The sequence below is a fragment of the Urocitellus parryii genome, unplaced genomic scaffold (genome assembly GCF_045843805.1).
Source record: "Urocitellus parryii isolate mUroPar1 unplaced genomic scaffold, mUroPar1.hap1 Scaffold_2324, whole genome shotgun sequence".
NCBI classification, from domain to species: Eukaryota; Metazoa; Chordata; class Mammalia; order Rodentia; family Sciuridae; genus Urocitellus; species Urocitellus parryii.
This window is the reverse complement of record NW_027552386.1, coordinates 92,800-112,836: the sequence shown is the minus strand read 5'-3', so window position 1 is coordinate 112,836 and position 20,037 is coordinate 92,800. Positions and strand designations below refer to the sequence as shown.

The 20,037-nt window shown below is 39.7% G+C and overlaps 1 protein-coding gene across 1 annotated transcript in view; it reads right to left on the bottom strand.

The window, feature by feature from the left end:
* Positions 1-203: 203 nt before the first annotated feature.
* LOC144251821 (alpha-1,3-mannosyl-glycoprotein 4-beta-N-acetylglucosaminyltransferase A-like) overlaps positions 204-20,037 on the bottom strand; it is a gene marked incomplete at its 3' end in the record, with an annotated part of 82,085 nt that continues 62,251 nt past the window's right edge. Inside the window, 8 exon segments of the mRNA XM_077794532.1 lie at positions 204-282; positions 2,659-2,852; positions 2,958-3,065; positions 4,806-4,936; positions 5,903-6,017; positions 15,858-15,933; positions 16,834-16,947; positions 18,650-18,696. Of these exon segments, the coding sequence (XP_077650658.1) occupies positions 204-282; positions 2,659-2,852; positions 2,958-3,065; positions 4,806-4,936; positions 5,903-6,017; positions 15,858-15,933; positions 16,834-16,947; positions 18,650-18,696 (864 nt within the window).

The following is a 20,037-nucleotide window of genomic DNA, read 5'->3' as shown; positions in this document are numbered from 1 at the left end:
AACAGAAAACAAAATGAAGGCTCTGTGAATGAGGACATGGGCCAATATGCCGGGGCTCAATATTTCAAGACAATTTTAGATCACCCCCCACTGGAGTCCTACAGACCATGAGATGTTCTTTTATCTCATTAACAAGAACAGCCTCACACCAAGGCTACAGGGATTAATTCCTCGGAAAGGGAGAGAGGAAGGAATTGTTGTACCTTAAGTGGCAAAACTTCAACAGTTGTGTTGAGCAGAATATCTCCTGGGTGCTCCTGGTTGCCACTGTGGAAGAGATAACTGAAATGCGACAGAAGAATGTGTGTTGGTTATTAGAGAAAGTTTTCATACGAAAAGTGCTAGTCACGGCAAGTTCAAAGACTAATTGTAGCCAATACAAATAATTTTAGTATTAGGAGAATGAAACTAAAAAGAGCTTCTTCCAAACCCTGAACATCATGTGTCACTATTTCAAACATTTGAAAATCATGAATTACACGGCATACTGAGATAAACCTAACACACACTTGGTGTGAGTATGACATTCTCAGAACTAAATAGTGGGTATTTGTAAGTGTGGGAGAAATGGGACCAGATAGGAAGCAGGAAGTATATCTCAATACAAACCTAACTTAGGGTTAGTTAGAGTGACTGATTAAAAGTTTAGGCTTAGCAGTCACAGAGATCTGATCCCTTGAGTAACTTTCACTAGTTTTCTGAGTTTCTTCCACCTACTACACATATTCCCACCTTCCACTATTTCAAGGAGTTTATGAGAACCAGCAAGAAAGCACCTGAGTGTTAAAAATAATCAGCCAGGTGTAAGTTACAGGTGATGACAGGATTGACAAAAGGGTATTTGTAAGCAAAAATCACCTGTGATGACAACTGATATTTAAACTACACACAGAATTATACCTATCATTTTCCCAAAAGAAAGACCTGTGTGTGTGTGTGTGTGTGTGTGTGTGTGAGAGAGAGAGAGAGAGAGAGAGAGAGAGAGAGAGAGAGAGAGAGAGTCAGTCTCTGTTGTCCAGAATGAACTCCTGGGTTTAAGTGATCCTTCCACCTGGGCATCCCACGTTGCTGGGGCTGCAGGTGGGGCTGCTTTTCCAGAAGGCACCTTGACTTGGAACACTGATCATACAACTACAGACCCTTCACTATCTGCTCAACAGGCCCAAGCTGGGGCGAGGGCAGCCACATTAAGAGCACGTGAATGTGATCTGGAGCTTAGACTGAGTCAGAGATGCTCACCAGGTGACAATTCACTGTGGAACAACTCCAAACCAACTAGAAGTTTAGCAATGGATGAAGGAATCGATGGGGTGTTAAGTGGTCACTGAAATGCTCAGGACAGACCGGAACAGAAAAACATACAAATCAAAAATTACCCATGGACTTTGACCCAAAGCAGGAGTACCAAGAAAAACAACCTGCCAACCCAGCCATGACGGTGGCTTTGGGGTAGGGATTTTTTTTTTTCTGACTCTTCACACTTTTAAATTTTTTAATAAGGAACACATATGCAATCTGGAAGTATTTTTATAATGCATCATTTCTATAATGACAACTACAACTCCCCACCCCCTTAGCAAATAATGCACTGCAGGGATCAGGGAGTGGTTCCTTTTCTCTGTCCTAGGATGGGTGGGCTCCACACACAGTAGGAAATTCCTATCACCACAATTCCAGAAGAACTGTGTCACTACGTTATATTATCCTCTCAACCACAAATAACTGTAAGGTCAAAATTACCTGACAGAGGGTTATTGCAAAAATACTGGCTGTAAAGAAATTTAACCTCCAATATGTAATTTCTTTATCAGATTTTTGATGGACACTTTTTCATTTGCTAAATAGTATATTATATATAGAAAACATAGATGTATATATAAAAACACAATACATAAAATAACTTTTTTTCTTTTCCTGATTTCAAAAGCAAATTGCTCGCTGGGACTTCCACTTGGGAAGGCGAGATGCAGGTAGCTTCCCTCTTCCTCCCTCTAAACCCAACTGAAGCCCTGGACTCTGTCTGTCAGACTCGAGAAGACCAGGGCAGCGAGAAGATCAGCCCGTGAGGGATCGGGGGTCCAGGGAACAACAGGCTGGACGGTAGGTTTTCTTTCAACTAATATGTTCTAGACTCAGAGCCAGAGAAGCCAGCAACCTGGAAACACCACCAGGATCAGAAGCAAAAGTCCTCCAAAGGCTGCTGTCGGCCTAAGGATGAGGAGGAGCACAGCCCGGCAAGATAACCTTCAGACCCAAACACGGAAGAGTGCTGCAAAGGCTGAGCAGGAGCTGGCTTCCGCACTCACCAGGCCATGCCACAGGGCTCCAAGGCCACTTAGGGGTGGCACGCCAGGCAACAGCACAGGAAACAGGGACAAGGCTCACCTGCCCCAGCCAGCCAGTCAGCATCAGCACAGGTCTAGTGGGGCCACCCTATCAGGGAGTGCCTTCCCTCCACCGGTGTCAATAAAACAAACCAGAGAACCAGACTGCCACCGGATGGGGAGCAGCTCCCCTCCCTGAAGGAGCCACACTGCAGGAAGCTGCCCAAGCCAAAGGTTTAAAGAAGACCCAGTCTCCTAACATTATGCCCAAAATGTCCAGCTTCCAATTTTCAAAAAGTACTCATTGCATCAAAAACAAGAAACAGTCACTGACCTTTCGACATTGACTGGCTTATCAAATTTGAACAAGATGTAGTCTCCAGCTATTGGGGTGATGGCCCAGAAGAAATCCTCCCCCATGTACGTTTTTTCCAGTGTGTGTCCTTGGTAAACCTTCAAGGAAGTAGACACCTCGGCAGGAGGGTTGACATGGATCTTGAGAAGTAATGGTTTCATGTAATCTTTATCCTAGCAGGAAAGAGATACGCCATTAAACAACACATGCAGAAAATTACCAGCTATACACTGAACTACAAATGGTACATCATGAGAAAATCCAATCAAATCACTCACCGTGAGTTTCTGAATTTTTCCCGACAGTGATGAATGCAGACCAACGTGTTGGAAAAGGGACGGTCTGAAGCGAATGTGTAGGTTTGCTTTCTGTCTATCACAATGTTTCTAAATATTAAAAAAAAAAAAGTGCTATTGTTATTTGATAAAGTGAGACCTTGTCCTTATCTGGAAAAATGAGAAGTCCTTTAGAAGAACACTGAAATCACAATTCCAGAGTATGTGATTTTTATGGTCCTTTTTGAGGTGTGAAGAGATTGCTGCACACCTGACAAAAGGCCATGATCCGGGGTTTAAAAATGGCAACAATAGGGGCTGGGGATGTGGCTCAAGCGGTAGCGCGCTCGCCTGGCATGTGCGGGGTGCTGGGTTCAATCCTCAGCACCACATAGAAATAAAATAAAGATGTTGTGTCCACCGAAAATTGAAAAATAAATATTAAAAAAAATGGTAACAATAAGCCCAGCTAAGGGAAGAGCAGAGGGCTGGTTTCACCCATCCTTCAAGGCAGGTCAATAAAGATTTAATTTTGAAGGTTAAAATGCACCAACTTTGGAGGTTCCAAAATATCTTTAAATCAGGTAATATAATAAAGAATTTGCCAAATATCTTTAAATCAGATAATAAAATAAAAAATCTGCAAGTACTAAGAGGCACACATTGTTGGAAGGTGAAGGTGGTGAACAGCTTTGTGTCCTATAATAAAAAATCCTGAAAGTCACACAGAACATATGTTAAGGCCTATATCTTAAAAATGGTTTGTTCAAATCAATTTATATGCTGAATTACTGTTAGAAAGTTCACAGATACTCCACTACTTCTCTGTGGTCCATGATTTGCTCTAAGAATTTATTGTTTGTAGGTTTTATTGTTGGTTTTTTAAACAAAGAGAATGCAACAATATCTCAAGGACCCCAGAAGGCAGAGTCCTAAAAACCAGCAGGCAGGATGATCAAACCTCCCAGGACAAAAATAAGGCAACCCCCTAACAACAGGGCTTAGAATATTCACTCAACATTATGTGTTACAATTGATAAGAATTGACATGTTTATATTTTGATTATGCTTACACCAAATACATAAAAAGTTGAAGAATTATATTCCCCCAGAGGTATGATTCAAACTGGACAAGGAAATAAATCTTTTTTTTTTTTAGTTGTGGATGGATACAATCTCTTTATTTTTATCTATTTTTATGCGGTGCTGAGGATCGAAACCGGGGCCTCAGGAGTGCAAGGCAAGCATTCTACCACTGAGCTACAATCCCAGCCCTCTATTTACTTTTTATACTAAGAATTTTGGAAAGAATTTGCTGTCTGAGTGTCTGAAGCAAAAGCTGTCATTCACTTACTTATCTGCCACCCTCATCCTAAAGGTGAGCACACTGCTATGTTGCTTGCAGTCAGACACCAGAAGTGCCTTGACTTATTATTTTGACATAGGTATTACTTCTATCTTATTCATTATTCCAGATAGAGTCTGATTTGTCCCCAAAGTATTTGGAAAATGAGGATTGGCAGAGAATAAGAAGACGACAAACTGAAACACCCACAGGACAGGTGGGATCAGTATCAACAGCCAATAACAACAGAACAGAGAAAGGCCACTGTCCTGCGACAGGCTTCCCTGCTTCATGGGGTTTCCCAATATTTTAAAAGTCTTTGCAACATTGGAAATTTTCACCGATTTGAGAAAGACCACAAGCAGTGGAAACACTGCCTTCTCCCAGCTGCCTCATTCAACTGCTCACTGGCCAAATCTGGCTCCCCAAAACCCACAAAAGCCACATTCATTCAGAACAAAATACAGAGTTGCAACTCCCGCCCGCCTCCCGCAGAATTAACTTACTGCATCTTTTTCAGGGTTACAGACTTTGACCCAGAGAATGTGGTCCAGGAGCCAATCGATGGGTTTCTCCTTATAGAACATAAATATGAATTCTACGATCAGAGTGAGGTCTGGCGCTTGGAACATTTTACCTGAAAAGACACTTCCAGTCAATAGCTGCAATAAAGAAACAGGTCATCAAAATCATACGTGAAATCTGAACACTAAGTACATTGATCAAAGCTAGTGCTCTCAGCTACAAATCCCCCTATCTCCCACTTGCACCATCAAGAACAGACAAACTCGCTCTAGCTAGGCATCTACTCGCTCAAGCTGTCACCTGGGTATAAACAGAAGTAGTGACCTCCTGACATTATTACAAAATCTATCACTACTGGCTCAAAGGAGTCAAAGAGCAAGTCAGAGTCTTCTTTCATGTCTTACTAAGATTCTTCCTATAAAGAAAGGAACAAGAGAGGTTTAGGTAAAAAGAAAATTATCTAAATCAATAAATAAAAAAGAACAATGAAAAGGAATCCCAATTGTGTGTTTTTAATAAAACCTTCACAAGATGTTTCTGAATCTTAAATAAGTTCTGAGCTGAGTGACCAACAAGGTCAGAGATCCAGGTTCCAAGACCTAACTTTTTAAAATAACATCGGAAGTGAAATGTCTTCTGAGTACTTTTTAAAAACACATAAATTTCCTTCAAGTCTGAAACTTGAAGCATATTCTCTTCATTGGCTAATTTAGGAATATTAAACCTAAAAGGTCTTAAATGAGTTCCCCAAGCCATTAATGAAAAAAACAAAGTGATTAAAAAGGAACCCTCTCTGAATGCCAATCCTGGGGTGACGACGGAACTGCTGGGTATCAGGAGAAGAAACCAGACATGCTCCTAGGATGGAGGCTGGCACGGTGTTGGTCTCTGGATACTCCAAACTCTGTCTGGGGCTGACTTTCATCTTTTCATACTAAGAAACTGACATATGTTCAAAAACAATCTATTCCCATAGGGGGAAAAAAAGCAACTTTAGGATCAAAAAAAAGCAATTGGTTTAAGATTCTGAGAATCAATTATTTTTCTGAAAAGTAGATAAATCTTATACTTTTCTTACCAATGAAGCCCAGCTGGGAAAATTCTAGAATCATCCATTCCTCAGAAGAAAGTTGGAGTGCAAAATTTTTTATAGTATTAAAATAATTCTGTTTGACAATAATGTCATCTTCAAGCTAGAGAAAATTGAACAATCATATTAATAAATCAAAAAATTAAGATGCAGATAGGACATTATTATGGAAAAACTCAAGCATACTTTCATCAGAAAAGTCAAGAAAACAATGGTCAAGAAAAAAAGTCAAGAAAACAATGAAAATACAAAAACTAGACTTCACTAAACATATTCAGAAAATAAAATGGAAGAGACACACTGCGGTTCAACTAAATCACTCCTTTTCTATGGGAATCACTGTCCCTTTCCATCAACAGGTCCCTTTTGGTTCTTTTATGATGCTGAAGATTTAACACTATTTTTCCCCCTTTCAAAGGAAAATAAGTTTTGCAGTACTTTTGAATTTTTGCTTCTAGTCATGGAGTTAAAGAAAAGCCAGCAGCTTTCCTTCTCTACCCTTACCCTGCTAGTTAACCTATGTGAAAAGTTGGGTGGACATGCATTTGACACCTTCTGAATGCACATACAGACCAATATATGAGGTTCCCATATGCTAGAGTTTGGATCTACTAACTTCCCAAAGGCCACGTGTTGAAGACTTGGTTCCCAGTCCATGGCACCATGGGAGGTAGTGGGGCCTTTAGGAGGTGCCTGGTGGAAGGAATCAGGTTACTGGGTGTGTGCCCTGAAGGGACTATTGGGACACTGGCCCCTCCTCTACCTTGATCTGCTTTCTGGCTGCCATTGGTCAATAATTTTGCTCCTTTGCACACTTTCCACCATGATGTTCTACTTTGCCAAAAGCCCAAAGCAACAGGGCCAAGCTGCCATGGACTGAAACTTCTGACACTGTGAGCCAAAAGTAACCTGTTCTCTTTGTAAGCTGATTGTCTCTGGTATTTGTTACAGTAACGGAAAGCTGACTCCCATACCATCCCTTGTGTCAATTTTATAAAAAGGATCATACCATGACACTGACTTTTTTTCTTAATACATCATGAGTATCTTACCAAGTAATAAACATCTACTGAAGTCATTTAGTTTAACAATGTCTCATGGTTTATTCAGTTCTTCTCTGCTCACAAGCAGATATTCAGGTTGTTTCCTAGTTGTTGTCCACACAATGCTGCAATACTTACGCTTATACCTATATGTTAGTGCATTTCATTCCTGTAGAACAGATCCCTAAAAGTTCCTTTTATATTAATAAACACCTACAAAATATTGAGAGCTGTGGCAATTCACAGAGTGCTAGCTCCCCTGGGCTTTGCCAGTGCCCAGCGCACTCTGTGTGGAGTGTTGGCCAATACCAGAGAAAAGACAGAAATGAGGACCTTGGCCTGTGGAGAGCCCTCCTCCCCAGAGTCTCCTCTTACCAAACTTCATTTTGTTTCCGTTTCTGGCAGGACTCCAGGACTCGGGTTTCAACCAGGGCCTTGTGCATGCTGGGCAGGCGCTCTACCACTGAGCTGCATACCCACCTTTTCCTCAAATATCAAAGCCACAAAAATATTTGATATCTGTAAGGTCCTTGCTTAGCATGTGGGTGTCCATCTTAAATGACTGCCACCATTTAAGGCTTTCCCGCCCAAGGACCTTTCTGAAAAAGGCTCATCACTCCCTCATACCAGCCCCACCCTTAACTGCCCACATTAGGACACTCCAGCTCTAATCCCTGAGCCCCCCACCATAAAAGCCCAAACCTCAAGCCTGTGCCTCCTCTCTCCGTCTATGGAGAGATGGCCTTTATTTGTCAGCTCTCACAAACTCTTGTGTGTATCTCTGCCAAGTCTCCATCTTTCATTTCTTGCTGCCTGTCTCCCGGTTCCTCGCTTTCCTTTCAATAGCCTAAGAATATTTTTCCTTTTCTGATTTCAGTTACCATTTCTCATTACCTGCGTAATATTGTCTTAGTGTTTGATTTTTCATGTACTTCAGTACTGCAGGTTTTCTTCTTCCTATCTATGAAGAAATACAGTGTTTGGAAAGGTACGCTATTGATGGGCTTGCCAACTATTTATTGAGCTTCTGTTGTACTGTGGACTAGTGATGAGTCCAAGGCCATCACTGAACAGGAAAGACGCCAGCTTTACTTCCTTGGAGCCCAGAGGGGCTGAAGGGAAAGGCAGGCAAAGCACAGAGCCAAGTGACATTCAACCTTGCTTTTGGCAACAAGAGACACCTCCACTCATGCCTGAATGGCTATGCCCCACAGGAAGGACACAGAAGAGATGCATGGCAAGGATCCCCTCCAGCCCTTTAAGACCCACTGCAGCTGGCCGCCTCCCTGACCTGGGCCCCCAGGGCCTGCTCTCCACCTCCCAGTTCTGTCTCCTCCTTAAGAGGGCTACGTAAATGGAATCATGCTATGTAACCTCTGAGACTAGCTTCCTCATTCAGAACAATTCCCTAAGATCCAAGCTGTGGATCAACAGTTTGATTCTGTTGGTTGTTTAGTATCCTACGTATGGATGTATCAATATGAAGTCACCTTATTGGCATCAGGTCAACACTGGCATTAGATCCGCCATTTCAGGTTGGGGCCACTTTTATCTAAGGAGTCCTAGGTTTCGATTTAGGAGCCATTTTATCTAGAGATCCTGAGGAACTGCTGCTTGGCCTCCCACAGAACGTGTGCCTACTAAAGGGTCCACCCCACCCCAGCCCATGACATAACCCCTAAAGCAAGCTTGTGAAATTGCTCCTGCAGGTTATAAAGATGCTCTGTAAGTGACACTCACTTCTGCTCCCTTCAGAGGGACAGCCTTGTCAGTTTGCTCCATGCTCTGACAATAAACCTCGAGTGGTATTCTGGTGTGTGGTGTAGTTCTTGGACTTTTCGAGTCTCCTTTCACACCAGCTGAAGCACAGCTGGGTGACCTGCAGTCTGGGGGCAATGAGTACACGGCTGCTCTGAAGACATGACAGATTGTTGGTGGACAGAGTACTTCAATGACATCAATATCTCATGGCAGGAGCCACCATGAAGACTGATGTGCCTCATTAGTGACTGTGAGTTTACAGAGGAAACAAGATACAAAATACTGTTTTTACACTATGCAAATGTAATACTGGAGAGAGGAATGCTCTAAACACATACCTGCTTAAATTTTTAAAAGCTAGAATGAGAAACTAAAAACTGTGGTGGGGGCTGGAGCTTTGGCTCAGTGGTAGCACACTTGCCTGGCATGTTTGAGGCACTGGGTTCAATTCTCAGCACCACATATAATAAAATAAAGGTTTATCAACAACTAAAAAATATTTTAAAAAAAATACTAGTGGTGGGGGCTGGGGATGTGGCTCAAGCAGTAGCGCGCTCGCCTGGCATGCGTGCGGCCCGGGTTCGATCCTCAGCACCACATACAAACAAAGATGTGTCCGCTGAAAACTAAAAAATAAACATTAAAAAATTCTCTCTCTCTCTCTCTCTCTTTAAAAAAAAATACTAGTGGTGGGCACCCATAGGGGAGGGAGGAACCAGGGTAAAGAGGGATAAAAGTGAGATGTTGGTGACCGTACCTTCTTTTATAAAAGTTCTGATTTTGAAATGCAGGGCTCTATGTAAAAAAAAAGAAAACTCTAAAAACTGAATATAAGCCAAAACAAAGGAACCTAGTTTCATATCAAGTTGGCACCACAGTCACACAAGATAAAGAACCACTCAGGTGACTTTCCAGAAACCATACTTGACTATATATACACACCATGATTTATTCTATGGGGAAGTAAGCACAAAGAAAGTTCAAACTGCATTTGGAAGTCTTATTGTTAGTAGTGATATTAATATTTTGAAATCATTCTAGAAACCATTTTACACTATATAGCAAAAAATATATCAGGATCAATCATGCTATTATAAACCAAGACTTTCAGTGTAAGAGGAAAAGAAGTATAAAAAAATTAAATGAAAACCCTCTAATCACATCTGAACTGGAAATATCAATACACACTTGTGCAGTTTCTTTCTCTGAAAAACACCCTCTTCCTTGCTCCAAGTCCTAGAAGCAGAGACACAACAGCAACCAGCATCTCAAGTGCCCAGATCATGTTCTTAGCCATCACATGCCTTTGAGAGGAGCAGGCACCTGAAAGTGACCGATTCCTGATCTGGGAAAGGAAACAAGCAAGATGGGCCAGCCAAGGAAGTGATCAAAGATCCTGAACTTACAGAAAGGAAATAATAGCCAACCTATGAGGCTCTTCTTTATCACAATGGTGTACCAATGTGAGCATTGGTAAGAATAAAATTAATAGACAGAATCAAGCATTTATTCTGCCTTTTCTTATTGAACTATTTTTCAAAGTAACCAAATAGCTGAGAAAAGAAAATTCTTTATAGAAAAACTCGGCTTCAAGGAACATCAGTGAAGTAGAAAATTACCACTTGAGAACCTTTAATAAAATAATCTAGGGAGAGATCACCAGTGGAGACTGAAACCCTCAGAAGAGTGGATCCTGGGAGCTTCTCCGGAGGATGAGGCGGGCACACAGAGCCCACTGCCAACCTCAGCACCACTGTCAGGGGGGCCACCTCACAGGTGAGGTATCAGGAGAATACAGCACCCCATGAAGTTCCAGAACCATGTAAGTCTTCCAGAAGACACCGTCTTCCAGTCATCAACGAAGCACTTTATGAAACCAGGAATGACAGTGTCATGGTAAACTTCATTCTGAGCTGCAGGCCTAACACCAGGACAGCTGGCATTCCCAGACCCCCTCGAGTGTGTGTCCTTTGTGGTGCCAAGCAACGCCCAACTCTGCTGCCTTTTTAAAGGAAGCCTCTGAAAGTCTTGAGTATGACATTCCCCTCTCCTGTAACCATGAAGCCACTTTCCTAGGGGATCACAGCAAGGTCTAGAATAAATTCCTTTGCTCCCTCGACCTTCATCCTAATACTTCAGATGTTCCCAGGTGACCTCTTTCCTTCATAAACTAACATATCAGAGGACTTTTTAGGCTAAGATGTTTTTAACACTAATACTCTGTAGGTAGGTCATCTGACCTCATTAACAGAATTCTGCATAATTTAAGATTGTAAAGACTAAATATAAAGCAATTTCCTCTTTCCTGAGGCGTAAGTTTGGGGAACATACAATAATTTTAAGAAAATTCATGGAATTCATATTATTAGTAAGAGCTGAAAATTTAGAAACAATCAGCAATAAGATGATATCTGAATAATGGTACTTCAAGAAATAATTAAAAATTACATTTTAACAAATGTTAAAAATAACAAAACAGGCTATCAGACAGTATGTACAGTCTGATCCTGTAACTGTAAGAGAGTTATTAGACATCAGCAAGAAAGTAGAATAGGGAATTCCAAGTCTGCTTCCTCCCCCACACAGACACAGATTTAAAATTGGTGCATTCAAAGCCCCCCCTTGGGTGTGGTACCGTGTGACTGCAAAGAACTCCCAACTTCTGATTCTCCCTGGATCAAGAAAGGAGCAGATGTATCCCTAAAAAATGTAAGACATTGGATATATATCTCAAGGGACTGGTTTTTATCTTGTCTTAATCAAAGCAGGGAGTAGAACAGAGCACCACATCAAGGACCAAGAACAAAGGCTGTCCATTAGCACCAGAGGCTGCAGTACCACAGACAGACACTAGGTAGAGCTCCAGGACTATGGCGCTACCATAATCAAGCTGTCAAAAGTCAAAAGTCAAAAAATAAAAATAAAAAAAATCTTGCACGCAGCGTAAGAAAAGTGACCCATCATATACAAGAGAGTTTCTATTAGTGTCAGAAGACTTCTGAGAAGAAACACTGCAGGCTTGAAGGGACTAGGATGGTATATTCAAAATGCTAAAACCAAAATAACCAATGAAACAAGAATACCTGGCAAGAGAGAAGTTAAGACTTCCCAAGATAAGAGCTGAGTGAGTTCAGCACCAGGTTTCTTACTGATAAAGAAAGTCCTTCAGCTTGAAGTGAAAGAATGATAAATAGCAACAAACACTACAAAAATATAAAGCTCCCTGGCAAAAGTAAATATACAGACAAATATAGAATTCTGCAGTAAGGTAATGCAGTTGCATAAGTCATTTTAAATCTTATACAGAATTTTTAAAACCAAAAGCATAAAAGTAATCACAAATCTATTAACAGATGAGCAATATAAGAGCGATAATTGAGACAAAGAATAACAAAAGGCAAGGGGACAGATGTAAAGAAGCATGAATTTTATACTGAAGTTAAATTATCAGTTTAAATAACTTTAAGAGGTTATAACTTTAAGAGGTTTTGTGATTGCAGTGATACCACAAAGAAAACAGATATACACAAAGAGGAATGAGAAGGGAATCACCATATATTATTATAAAAATCAATAAAACAAAAAAGCAAGGATTTTAAAAATGATCAACAAAACGGATAAAACTCTAGGTTGAGTGACTAAACAAAAAAAAAATGAAGACTCAAATAATTAAAATTGGTAATGAAAAGGGGAGCTACTTGGAGGCTGAGGCAGGAGGATTGTGAGCTCACGATCAGCCTGGATAGCAGAGCAAGACCTCACCAGTAGAAAAGGAAGAGGAGGAGAAGCAGGAAAAAGAGAAGCAGAAAAAAGAAGAGAAAGAGAAAAAAGAGAAAGGATGAGGAGGGAAGTGATGAGGAAGGGGAGAAGACGGGAAAGGAAAAATGAAAGAGGGCATTACAACTGGTAAAAGGGTTATAAAGATGACCAGTAATAATTATATACCAACAAACTGGATAATCTAGAATCGTCAGGTAAGTCCCTACCAAGACTGACCATGGAGAAATAAAAAGTTGAACACACTTATAACAAGGAGATTAAAGCAGTAATAATGAAAAATAAAATAAATGAATCTAAAAGAACATCTCCCCGCAAAGAAAAGCTTAGGACCAGAGAACTTGACTTAGGAGTTCTGCTAAGCATTTAAAGAATTGACACCAATTTGTCTCAAACTTTCCCAAGGAACTGAAGCAGAGAGAACACTTTCAAACACCTTGAGGTCAGAACCAAAACCTTTCCCTCTAAGATCAGAACCAAAAGGGAGCCCATTCTCACATCACAATTAGTCATACTAGCTAGACCATGTTGACAAGAAGAGGAAATAGGTATTCAAATTAGAAAAGAAGTACACCTAGCATTATCCACAGATGAAATTATTTTATATAGAGAAAAATCTAAAGAATACATTAAAAACCATACAAATAAATGATTTCAGAAGTTTCAGGATACAAAATCAACACACAAAAATCATATTTCTGTCTACCAACAATGACCAATGCAAAAATAAAAACCATCCCATTTCCTAAAGCATCAAAAAGGATAAAACACTTGGGAATAAACCTAATAAAGGAGGTAAAAGAACTCTGGTAAACTACTAAACATCACTAAAAGAAATCAAAGAGGATAAAAATAACTGCAAAGATACCCAGGCACTCGTGGTTGGTGAGACTTAGTATTAAAATGTCCGCACCACCCTACACCTTACAAGATCTACAACAATCTACACCTTACAAGATCTACAACAATCTACACCTTACAAGATCCCTGCCAAAGTTCTCATGAGATTTTTCACAGAAATAGAAAAACAAATCTCAAAAAGATAAAAAATAAATAAAGAATCTCCAAGGATTCCAAATAGCCAATCTGGAAAAAGAACAGAATAGGAAGTCTCATTCTTCCTGATTTCAAAGCAATGGTGATCAAATCAACATGGTACTGACATAAAGACAGATACCTATCTGCTTACCTAGGTAGGTAGAGAGACACAGACACACACACACACACCCCAATTAGATGGAATAGGGAACCCAGAAATACACCAATGCATACATGGCTAAATAATTTCCCACAAAGGTGTCAAGAATATACAATGAGGAAAAGATAGTCCTTTCAACAAATAATTCTGGGAAAACTGGATATTCACATGCAAACAAAAAAATCTGGACCCAAACTTTTTATTATTTACAAAAAAAATTAACTCAAGATGGATTGGACTTCAACCAAGGAGCTAAAATTATGAAACTCCTAGAAGACATAGGGGAAAGCTTTAGGCACTGGATTCAGCATCTGTACTTTGGATATGGCTTCAAAAGTCTAGATAAAAAATCAAAAGTGGAGAGATGAGACTATGGCAAATAGAAACTTTCGTATGTCAAAGGAAACAACATAGTGGAAGCTCCACAATCGCACTGGAAAAAATATTTGCAGATCTTCTAAAAAGGGTTACCACCCAGAATGTTTAAAGGAATGTTAACGAGGAAAAATCAAATAACCCAGTTAAAAATGGACAAAGGGTTTAAATAAATATTTCTTCAAAGATCACACAGATGAAAAACAAGCACATTAGCTGATGCTCAACATCATACATCATGAAGGAAATGAAAATCAAAACCACAACCAGATGCGACCACATCATTAGAATGACCATCACTAAAAGAAGAAAATAACAAGTACTGGCGAGAAGGCAGAGAAAATGAGCCCTGTGCGCTGCTGGCAGGAATGTGAGCTGGCACAGCCACCATGGAAAATACTACCGCGGTCCCTCGAAAAATCAGAAATGGCACAGTAATGACTCATCAACCCCCTTGTAGGTATATAGCCAAAAGAATCCCAACAAATTGTGGAGAGAGAGGTACTCACTCCAGCTTACCACAGCATCATTCCCAGTAACCAGAGCTGGAAGCAGGCCAACAGATGAACTGACGCGAAAATGCGGCTCAAACACACAATGAACATCATGCGGCTCTAGAACAGAAGTCCTCCCTGCCACATGCTGCAACAGGTGACTCCACTAGTCTGGAGCACCTAGAACCGTCAAAGTCACAGAATCACGGGTAGCAGGAGGTGACTAGGAACATGGGGGAGGGACAGTAACTGATATTTTTGGATAGAGTCTCTGTAGGCTTTGCAAGGTGAAAAGGTCTTAGAAATCTGTTGCACAACAATGTAAAACACTTCACACTACCGATCTGTACTCTCAGGAAAGGTGCAGATGGTAAATTTAACGTTATGTGTTTTTGCCACAGACTAAAAGGGGCTGTATTAAATGGTATAAGTATAAGCACAAACCGTAAAGAACGACAGCCTGGCAGCAGGCAACCAACGCAAGCTCACAGCTGCCACTATCACCATAGCTTACTCACCGCTCCTTAGGAAACATTGCCTTACTACTCTCTCTCTCTCATCCCCATCCTATCCTTAATTTCTTAAATAATTATTCTTCCTAGGCTCCACCAAAAAAAAAAAAAAGGCATTAAGTTTCCATTAATTCTCTCCTAGGAGCTAAACTGAAAAAAATAAACTTTAAAAGCAACATAAGGACACTTTAAAGTTCCCTACATCAAGTTCTTAACTGTAATGTACAATGTATACATTGGCCACAGAACAAAATAGCCTATCATTAAGGAGAATTAGATTTGAAGAAATAAGAGCGTCCTAGAATTCTTTGCTATTGCCTACCAGGTTAACAAACCCCACAACAGTGCAGGATTCTTCTGCTTGAATAGCATTAGGGCCACAATGCTTTGGGGGGGGGGGGATTTGAATTTATTATCTTCAATATAAATGTAACTGTATTGTGGCTTTCAAAAAGATTTACTCTACCATGAGACCACTCAAAAAAAATGTAACAGTGGAGAGAGGAAGGAGGAAAGAAGATGGAGGAATGGAGTTCAGAGGAAGGAGACATAGTGAGGTTGCCCCTCCACACAGGAGCTGGAGCCACACATGCTGCACTTGGGAACCCCAGAGCCCACGTCCTCAATTGCCATGGGGATCCTGCTCTCTCTGAGATATAATTAGGACTACACAGATCTGAGGAGGGATGTGCTTCCAAAACCTCCTGCTTTAATGATTATACACCCTTGATAACACTTCTTCTTTAGAAGCGTGAAAAACATTAAAGGAAAAGCCACACTTACCTGAATGTAATATATGCCCTTTTCCTGAGCATACATCATTAGAAAACAGTAATCTAAGTTTTGCTTTGTTCTCCATCTGAAACAAATAGTTTCAAAAATAGGTTAGGAATCAGACTGAAATTTAACAAAGTAAGATTAGATGTATAAGCCTCAAGTTTTTTATTATAACACAAGAGTCAAAGAAAATTCTCTTTTCTCTAATGCAGCATTAAATACACCAAATACATTCCTAAGAACACCAATCTTCAAGGTGTCCTGAAGAAAAAAAGGTCGAGTAAGTGTGGGAAAAACTGTGCACATATTTCTTTCCTGGAGATATGCTAGTACATTAGAGACACTGAAACATCTAGCAGCAAAAACATTTGCTGAGAAAAACTTTTTTTTTTTTTTAAACCATGCTGGGGATCAAACCCAGGGCATCACATATACTAGGCAAGCACTCTACCACCGAGCTACATCCACAACCCAAGAAAAAGAAATTTTAATCCAATATTTTCCAAACTTCCTTGACCACAGAAAATGTTCAAGTAACATTTGAATGTCTTGATGAACTAATCCTTAGATAAATCATACTTTAGGGAACTCTGGTACCTAGGACTGTGTTTTACATACAGGTACAGATTTAAAAATATGTATTGAATGCAAGTACAAATAAATAAATACATATTTAATGTTAAAAAATTAAATGTAGAATATTTAGACCTTTCAGTGAATTCCTGGAAGCCTATAGAAACACACTAAAAATGTATAACAGAAGTGATTCCAAAAGCCAGTTTAAGGAAAACACAGTAAACTAAAAGCTTATACTAAGAAAACTTCCAGAATACATCTCACAAGCTGCCCTGGGCTTCATGAGATGATCTTGAGTATGTTAGCAAATCCAGCCCTAAAATTTTTGCAGGTTTGATTGACAGAAACCACATTTATTAACTCCCACACTCACAGAATGGAAGACTTTAAAGGACACTCAGCTCACCTCACTCTTTCTTTTGAGTCTCCAAACGTCTCCTTTAGGTTTGTCAAGTCAGGGTAATAACTTTCAGGGGGTGATATTACTTCCACCAGGCCAGAACTGATTTCTTTAGAAAATCTGCCATGAGAAAGATAAGCTCAGTTATTGAAGCTCTGTGAGATTTTATTTAACATCCAATTTAGCACATTTTACATAAAACACACCAGAGAACATGTGTAGCAGGAATAATGTGATGGTCAAAATGTGCTAAATAAAGCTGCTTATCACTGAGCTTATTTACCTGAAAACACAGGTTTTTCTAGTAGCACAAGGTTTAGGGTTTTGTTGTTCTTGTTCTTAGTACTGCTTTAAAAAAAAAAAAAAAAAAAAACAGTATAAAATGCCATTAACCTTAGAGTAACAGAAAGCCCAGGAGAACTGCAGTCTTACATTCCTACAGGCAATCGGAATATTTTAAAAAAAAAAAAAAATCAAGGTCCCACAGAAAGTAGGGAAATAAAGGAAAGAAAACAGATTAATTTCTGTATGCATCTAAATACATATACTTGTGCAAAATTCAAAGTTCTTCAATTTTCCAGAAGCTACAATTTTCCAGAAGTTGTAGGTTATAGATTATGTCACTCCAGGCCGGTGCTTCTCAACTTGGGTGATTTTATCCTTTCTGAGACATTAAGCAACATCTGGAGGCATTCTGGCTGTCATTACTATAGGAAATACTATTAAAAATACCGGTCAAACGTACTCTGCCCAGGTCAGCCCTGACAACAAAGAATTACATAACCACAAACATTAATAGCATTAAGCTGGAGAAATCCTTTTCTGAAGTTTTAAATCAGTCTGCATGTGTACAAATGTAATTTTTCCACATCTGCATTCTTCCTCATTTTTGCAAATCTCCAGAAAATGCTTATGTAACTACCTGCCTTTGCACAAATGTTCTTAGTGTTTGACTGAGCTTTGTTTCTGGCCTTGGTTTTCCTGCACATTGAGGAAGAAGTAAGTCAACAGAATGACTGCACCAGCCCACCACAGGCCTGCCCGTTTGGTCTAGGGGAAGGGGGACCAGTTATTAATTACTGCCCTGTTCCTTCATTTGAGGACTCCACATATCAAAGTGCATTTCTACAAAGAATGTCAAGAACTTTAGCACTTGAGGAAAATCTAACAAATGACAAATTTAATCCTGAACTATGCGTAATATTTTTTAAATCTCCAGGTTTAGCATTTCAATGGACAAAGTATCATATTATTTTAAATGGAGAGCTAGCAAATAATTGCAACTTCTCTGGTCTTTAAGCAGATACAATTCAATGAAGAAACCTATGTCAAGACTAATTTTTATGATATCATTATTAAAACTACTAATGCAATACTGTAAAAACTAATAACAGGCTTCCCGCCTGTTACCTGGTTCATGCCCTGCATACTGCAGGATCAGGGGGCCAGACACAGCTCAGCGCTGAGGCCTGAGATGCTACATGAAGATATGCCCGGCAGCCTGTCTATTTAATAGAGGGTGAAAGACTTAAATAATCTCTTAAAGCTATCTTCACTGCCTTCATGAACAAATATTTATCTGATAGTGTTACACAAACGACATTCAAATCTCTTCTATACTGAAATACACCAATTTATTCCAGCAGATAAATGAACTTAAACACATCTGCTTTATGAGAATGTAAAAGACAATGATAGGAGGTCTAATGAACGATGATCTCCAGAGGGAGATTAACTATCAAGGCAGGTGCTTTCTTTTAGCAAAAAGCCAAAGACAGCAGTAAACTAAAATATTTCCATTTCCTAATTAAGAAGTACTTACTCTTTCTCCAGGTTGGCCACAACACTGTGGACATAATCAATATCTGTCTGGGAAAGAAAAAAATACCAAAATTCATATTTGTATTCAACCTTTTTATATTTTTAATATTTTTATTTAACTTTTAATACTTAACTCAAAATTAGACAAATGACAAAACATGCAGCAAAAACATTAAACTTTCAGGCATCTTGAGGGATTTGCATTTCTGATTTTATTGTATTATTGTGCTATTCAATATCACTAAATACTTCATACAGTGAGCAGATTTGTAAGTGTTTATTCTTTCCAATTGCCTACACTCGATCACCAGGAAACTGGGCACAGAAACTACTCCTACTTCTGGAAACACCCAGACCCTGAGTAGTGGGCAGAGGCACCAACAGATGCAGCCTGCTGTCAAAAAAGACTTTTCCATTTGGAATCTTAACACTTGGGTTCAAGATTTGCCTCTGGGGCTACTGGACAGTATCATCTGAAGTTACTTCTCTGAATTTAAGTTTCCTATTCCATGAAAAGAAAAAAAGTGGGAGAAAAATTAAGACCCCAGAGATGACAAGTTTAAATGATAAAACTGAAAAGCATGCAATGCAAAGATGTGCTGGGCTTCTGAGGACCCCTGTGAAGAAAGCCGCACCTCTGACCAATCCAGAAGCATCTGGCCAAGGCACCCGGGTCTCTGCCGGGTACTCTCCTTGCTCCTCTCCCACTGGTTGGCAGCAAAGACAGGTGGTCACTGAGCTCTCAGGGCCTGCTTACTTTTAGAGAAAAATTTTTCCTGATTATATTTTTTAAAGGCACATAGATCTTTTTTAAAGGTAGTATTACTACCCAATTCTGAGAATAAGTTTGTGAATCTAAAATGAATATACAGATTCTAAAGAAAGAGCATTTTTTAATTAAGAACCAAGTGTTTGTCCTGGTTAAGTAAAATTAAGAGCTGGGCTGATATGTGCTACAATGAGATGAACCTTGAAAACACCATGCTAAGTGGAAAAGCCAGTTGCAAAGGACTACATATCATGCAACTGCTTTTATATGAAATATCCAAAGACAAGTATCTGCAGGGACAGAAAATAGATTATCGGTTGCCTAGAGCTGGGGGAATAGGAGGATGACTGGGCAATGGCTAAGAGTTTCTCTATAGGGTGAGGAAAATGTTCTGAAGTTGACTGAGGTGATGGCTGCCCAACTGTTTTAGTGGGTGGATTATACATTGTGTGAATTACTTTTAAAAAACAGAATAAAGCTAAAGGTATAAAAATTAAGTATTTCAGGTTGTATACCTGGATCTAGATCACTCAGCTTCTCTTAGAGACACATGGAAAAGTTGGATATATATGTTAACATGAGCCCAGAGGAGATGGTGTCAGCAAGGAGGCAAAATCATA